Below are 7,023 nucleotides of genomic sequence, written 5' to 3' on the forward strand. Positions count from 1 at the left end.
TAAATACTCTGTAATAACAAACTGTATTGATATTGGCCTTGTAGAAACAGCGCAGAAAGAGATCATTCTGCCCTGAACTCCTGAAAGGTAGCCCCAAGCTCACGGGCAGAGAGGGTTGAGAGAAGGCACAGCGGGCTGCAAGGTCAGCTGAGTTCCGTTTGGTCAAAGAGCTGAGTTTGTAGGCTGTTTTGAAACGGTGGGAGTGGGGAAGTGAGCGAGAGAAAGGAATATCTTAAGTCGCAGTCACCAAGGGATTTGAGGGTGCGGATACACACAGGGGCACAAGGAATTGCAACACCTGAAGCATTCAACGTTGGTGTTCAAAGTGAACCATTGAATGAAGAGTTCAGCGTGTCCCACCATTCTCCACAAGTACACCGAGAGAATCACTGGATTCACCTGTCAGTGCACAATGCCGAACCGCCTGGTAAACTGCAACAAGAAGTGGTTTTGAAATGGTGCCGCAGCTACTCAGGTCAATCTCTCTCCAGTTCGATTTCTTGACCCCCAGACATGGACAGGTGGCAAACTGACCTCGCAAGTGGGATGGGAGAGGGAGAGCCCCCACTGGACAATTGCAAACCATTGTCAGCCGCCTCTCCCCGGGGCTCTGTGTCGATGGGGTGGGGGGGTGGGGGGTGGTCAGCGTCTGACTAAAGGAGAAGTCGAACATGACATTCCTGGCAATGCTCACATCCCACACAAGTTGTCACCAAATGCCGACACTTGGATCAACCGGACACTTGCACACAGCAAGCCCATGACTGACAGACAGACAGATTCCTCCCCTTTTACCCCCTCTTCTCCGCCACGCAGACGCGTATTTGCCCTCTCCTTCCACAGTCACTCACTGTGGATGGAGAGGGGAATCCCAGACTCCCGAGTGTCATTCCTTGTCTGTCCACCCAGTTTCTAAGCACCGCCCCCACGGCCAGGCAGGTCAAGCCGGCTGGAGGTTTGAGGCAGACAGGAGGCAGGATTGAGAGATCAGACTGGACAGTACCTATTCGGCCGCCGTCTTTCAGGTTAAAATCCCAAACATTCCGAGGGAGCTTCAGTGACATGCTTTCTCGCTTCTGGAAAGGCGACCTCTTGTCTTCAAGTTGCAGGCACTTGTCCTGTGTGTAGTTTGGTTCCCGATTCAGCCTGTTTAAGTGTCTGCCAACCCACATCCTTGTTCCTGTGTAACCCGACTGTGACCAGACACGAACCCAGCATGTGCACACGAGAGGAAGGTGCCTGTTCTGCTCTGTGCTTCCGTTCATGTTTCTCAGAAAGAAATGGTTGCAGCCCAGAGCTTTACTACCCCTCCCAGGGGGGCCACAGGGACCTGTGCAGAGCCTCCTGAAGGTGCAATTGGAGCCGAGTGGGTGTTTGTTCCACACTGCTGCAGAAAGACGACAATGACAAAGGCACTATGTATAAGTTGTTGTTTGGACAAAATGCTTCAAAGTGTGGAGCAGAGTGCGCTGTGCATACACACTGATCACGCCTTCAACTCCTCCACACTGATTGGGGCCTCTGGCCTGACCCTCAGTCTAACCAGGCTAGCTTTCAGGGTAGTGTTGAAAATAAGATCCAAGATTAACCAGAGCCCAACCATGATGCTGTAATGGAGAAGAGAAGTGATCGGTGGCACCTTTATAAAAGACTCATTTAGCTGGTCAGCTTGCCATCCTATTTGAAATTGAGCTCAGTTTCTGATCCTATGTCTCCCGCATCACAAAGATCGCCCACTTCCTAATCTGTAACGTCAGCCATCTCTGCCCTTGCCTCAGCTCATCTGTTAGTAAAGGCCTCATCCGTGCTTTTCTCATCCCCAGTCTTGACAATTCCACTGCTTGCCTAGTTGATTTCCCAGCTTCCTCCCTTCGTAAACTTTAGCCAATTTAAAACTCTATTATCCATGTTCGAACTCACATCAAATGCTATTCATTCATCATCTTTAGCCTGGCTGATCCACATTGGCTCCTGGTCCACCGATGACTCGGTTTTCAAATTCTCATTGCCCTCTTCAAATCCTTCTATGCCTCACTCCTCACTATCTGTCCTACAACACTACACCAGTCCTACAAAACTACAACAACCCTGTGTTCCTCCAATTCTGGCCCGCAACTCCTAGGCTTGATCACTGATGTCTGTGCCTTCAGCTGCCTGGGCCCTGAGCTTTGGAATTCATTCCATAAACCCCCACACCTCTCGAACGCCCCTCCAATGTTCAGACTTCTCTTCAAATCTGGCTCTTCAGTCCAACTTCCAATCGCTCGGCAAACTGTCTTCTTGGATGGTTCAGTGTCAATTTTTTCACCTGGTTATGTTCCAGGGTGCCTTAGGGTGTTCTCCTGTTGTCAAAGGTGTCAAATGAAAGCAAGGTGTTCTGGCAACACAGTGGGCAGAATGAGTCCTAAGACATTTGCCAGGCATCCTGCTGCGCGTTCCACAAAGATGAGCCAGGGTGTGCTCTCCATCTCTTATCCCTTCAGATCTCGCAAACAGACTTTCTCCACACTGGACCAAAACAGCACCTCACAAAGGCAGTGATCTCACTGGGGACGACTCATTGACATTCACTGATGTCACAGTCTCTTCACCACCATCAGCAAATAAAAATAAAGCTCAGTATCAGGCAACAAGGAAAGCTGCAATTGGATTTCACAGCGTCAAGTACACCATACAAAACGTTGACAGTGAATATCTTTCAAATGCAACCTGGAGTGAGTAACAGTGAGTAAGTAACAACTAAACCATTTTGATTAGATTCCACTCTGTAACTCACTCCCAGTATCCATTATTCTATATATAAACCATCTGAACCCCTCGACTAGATTCCAGATCTTTACTCATGTGGCTGTTCCTCAGTGTGTTAAAACCAGGTGAGGAGGAGCGAGCTGGCTCCTCTTCTGTTCAGGCCCCTCGGTTGGTCACAACAAAGGGTTTAAATTTTATTTTTCCCATAAATGCCTTTACCAATCCAAATTTATTTATTTATTAATAAGGGCCAATCAACCAAGGTTTCCTTGAGTCAAAGAAAGAGTAAGTTTATTAGTTACTCCCCCGAGAAAAAAATAATAAAGGTGCACACACAAACACACACACAAGCATAACACACATATCAGAGTAAGAAAGTTAGAGTACAATAAAAGTTAAAAGAATAAACAATTAAGTCCTTTGCTTGTCCTTGAGGCTTAGATTGTTCAGCTTTGCAGCCGTTTGAAGTTAGTTGATTTCCTGTAGAATTCTGGAGTTGACTTGTTTGAATCTGCATTTTTTCAAAGACACTCTTTTAGTTTGAGAGACTGTGGACTTTCCTGCTCTTTTCCAGCAGTGTTTTAGATGACTGGCATGTTTATTTCTCCTCCTGCTTTTCTTTATCATTCTGCTCGGCAGAACCAATTTTTAAACTTCTGTTTGGATATTCTCAGAAAGAGAATTTGATGAGCATGTCTTGCCTTCATTGTTGCAGACCAACATGTCTTCATCTTTGCATCTCTGAAACTTTGGACACATTTCAAGAGATAAATTAATAGGGGATAGGGGTTATTACATCCCCCACTGGGGTTTTAATGTCCGATGAGTATTTGGCTTGTCAGCAGTTCCCATTGTCTTGATAAAACTATAGCTGATCAAAGTCCAGCACTTTGCATTTTTAATGCCTTCCTTTCAAGATTGTCCCTGTCTGAAGTGGCCTTGACATCCCCTCCCCAGGTGTGAAATTCCATTTAATGGGTGTGCAGTGCAATTGATGCAGAAACTTTCCAGAGAAGTTGTCAACTTTATAGTATCAGCCATCAGGTGACTTGTGGCAGCCATTTTTACCTAGTGTCTTTTCTTGTATTTTTATGAAAAAAACAAGTCTTCTTGAAACAGTTCAGTGTGTCTCTGGTTTGCTGCTGAAGTCATAGATAGCTCTCACACTCCCAGTTTCCTGTTGTCATGACAATTGTGAGTCCAGATAGTATTGGTAGGCTGTTGGCCCAGGGACGTCTGTATCTATGAGGCTCTCTTGTACTTAAGCAATGTGCATCCACAAGTGTGTTGTTGAGGGTGTTTGCTGTTGCAGATCAGGTACAGGAAATACGGGAACCCTGAATGATGTTTATCTGGGCTAGTTGTACATGAGTCAAATCTGACTCATTTCCACATGTGAATTGATCAACTGAGCCACTACAGCATTGTAAAGTGTATATTGTTAAAGGACATTGATTGTTTGAGATAGTAAACACCAATGTATGATAGCTTCTCATTAAATTCTCATTTAACAGCCTTTCCCTAGGTTGTAGTATCAAAGTGGAGAGGTGGGGTTGATTCAGGGAAAGGAGACAAGTGTTTTGGATCTAGCATTCTTCTTCTGGCCTTAAAAAAAATAGTGTGATTAAAAATTCTATCCCAGCCTAATTGGTGGGCAGTACCACAGTGCTCATTCCGTGGTCAGTGTTGACACTGTTAAAAAAATGCAGATCCTTTTAAGAGGAAAGCAGGACAAGCTTCAGAGCAGATTGAGAGCAGGTGATGCGCACTGAAGCCTGTATTTAAGAGTTGGGTATTTTCCCTCGGTTGTTGGGTTTGCTTCTGAACAGGGAGAGGATCCAGAAGGGAAAAGTGGAAAGTGGTGTTTGTACTGAACTGCAGTGAAACAATAAAACAGTTGTAATTCACACAATGTCTTCTGCTGCTTGATTTGGTCGATGGATTTTTGCCTATTAAACAAGAGTCACCTCAACTGTTCTGTTGTCCATAAGGCGTTCCTTCAAGCATCCTTTCAGAAAGATGGATGGAACAAAATATCATTGGTAGTAACAGTGCAATAGGAAACAGAAATCCCTAGTTCTGAGGGCAGAGGGGAGATGGTGGCCTTTTGGTTTTTCAGTGGACTAGTAATCCTGAGGGCTCAGTGTTGCACTCTGTGGACATGGGTTCAAATCTCACCATGGTGATTTGTGGAATTCAAATTCAATTAATAAATCTGATAATCAGTAATGGTGACCGTGACAGCTATCACTGATTGTTGTAAAAACTCATCTGGTTCACTAATGTCCTCTAGGGAAGGATATCTGCTGGTCTGGCTTACATGTGACTCCAGATGCAATGTAGTTGTTGACTTTTAACTGTCCTCTGAAATAGCCTAGCCAGAACCTCAGTTTAAGGGAAATAAGGTATGGGCAACAAATGTTGGCCTTACCAGCGAACCCCACATCCGATGAAAGAATAGATTTTTTAAAAAAGGATAGTAGGCTGTTTATTTCAAGTTCCATTTTGGCATCCTTCCCTTGTTTTTAAAGAACAATAGTTCTGTTGTTAAAAATTTTACCCCAGAGTTAACACTTAGCACCATCTAGTGGTGCTTTTATGGTCTAGTGTTGGAGTGCATCCGAATTGATTGAGAGCTGTAGATCTGAAACCGGGACCTGTAGAGACTTTCTCGAGGGTCTGTGAGATAAAATGACAGTGCAATCAGGTGGCAGGAATTAGGTGTGGCCCTGCACACAGGAAGTGCAGAGTTATCTGTCTCGCCTAAAAAGGGCATGCACTTGGTGGCGCGACAGCAGATTGGCACAATAGGAAATATCTTAAAAGCATCATTAAAACACTATTTATTTTACATGCATCACCTCCATGTAGTGTAAGAGTTATATTGTGTCACAATTAGCTGGGGAAGTGTCCACAATGATGAATCCATTTGGATAGGGGCCTTTCATCCAAAACAGCCGGAGGACCAGTGTTTCAGACAGCTTCACTTTTCATTGAGAAAACTAAACCAGAAAAGGTTGGTGCGAAGTGACAATTCAGTGCTGCATCGCTTGAATTTTCAAATGTAGGTGAAGGAAGGAAGGAGTTCCACAGTTTGGAGAGCTTGGAAACGAAACTCCAACACTGTCAGATGTAAGAGTGTGTAGCATGACTTCTCTCGCAGCTTTGGAGGATTAAGCAAGGGAAATTAAGTAAAGATACGGCCAAAGTGGCAAAATAACTGTGAGAAAGACCAAAGAGGTTGCAATTGAGGGAAAGGGGTTAGGGGTTAGAGCTGAGAGAGGGATTATCTATCTTTTTCAAGCTTGACAATCTATTTGACCTTGGGTTCAACCCCATGTCGAGCCCTATTTCCTCGCCATCACTAAGACTACGTATGTCAGAAGTATGACAGGGCCTGGCTGAGAGGATTCCAAGCCAACTAAAATTAAGCATTTCTGATCATTGTGTCCTCAGCTCTTCTGGATTGCCCTGGTGGTGTTTGTGTGTGTGTGTTCATTCAGGGAATGCAAGTTACTGTGGCAACTTTTGACATGCATGTTGGAGTCAGGAGCTATGGATGGTGATTTCTTTCCATCTCATGGCTGACCAGAAATCTTTCCCACTCTTACCACCAGCCATTAACATGTGGATTGGAAGGATTTATACTTTGATACACAACCTGTGTGGGAGAGTTATGAACACACCTTTCTTCATCATCAAAGCCCGGAATGGGATTCAAACCTAGAGCTACTGGCTCAGAAACAGGGACACTACCCTCTGCACCACTGGTTACCCTGGAGTCACCAAGCATGAAAAACTGAGTGGGTGGGTGGTGGGGGGGGTGGGGGTTATGTTGGCCAAAGGGTGAAAACAGGTGTATAACTGATGCAGTGTTAATAAAGACACGCCCTGTATGAAAGCTTGGATTTCGGACACAATATTTGGTCCTAATTACTGACCACCTTTAATATTGAGCTTACCTAGAGGGTACTAACCTCAAACCCACAGCTTCAGCGCTCAAGTGCTGATTAGATGTAATTTTCATGGAGCAGTCCATGTGGGCCTGAAGGTGTGGAGTGCACTGGCTGGCATTCCACAGGACTGAAACACAGGCCTCATAGTCCGTTGCTATGGCACTGGAGATCCTGTTGAAGTGAAGGGATATCCTGCACCATCAGTGGAGACAGGAAGCTGCCTTGCCCTCCTCTCCTGCCGCTCTGCTTGGACCCATGTCCTCCTCCCAACCCTTGCCCAGACCAAGGGGGAAGCCCCTGACAGGATGCCCAAGAACAA

The 7,023-nt window shown here is 45.3% G+C and overlaps 1 protein-coding gene across 1 annotated transcript in view; it reads right to left on the minus strand.

The window, feature by feature from the left end:
* LOC121289884 (rho GTPase-activating protein 25-like) overlaps positions 1–1,185 on the minus strand; it is a 45,029-nt gene extending 43,844 nt beyond the window's left edge. Inside the window, exon 1 of the mRNA XM_041209825.1 lies at positions 1,004–1,185. Within this exon, the coding sequence (XP_041065759.1) occupies positions 1,004–1,172 (169 nt within the window). The 5' untranslated portion in view covers positions 1,173–1,185. The remainder of the gene's footprint in view (positions 1–1,003) is intronic.
* Between the last annotated feature and the right edge of the window lie 5,838 nt (positions 1,186–7,023).

Source organism: Carcharodon carcharias, chromosome 17, assembly GCF_017639515.1.
Source record: "Carcharodon carcharias isolate sCarCar2 chromosome 17, sCarCar2.pri, whole genome shotgun sequence".
Lineage (NCBI taxonomy): Eukaryota > Metazoa > Chordata > Chondrichthyes > Lamniformes > Lamnidae > Carcharodon > Carcharodon carcharias.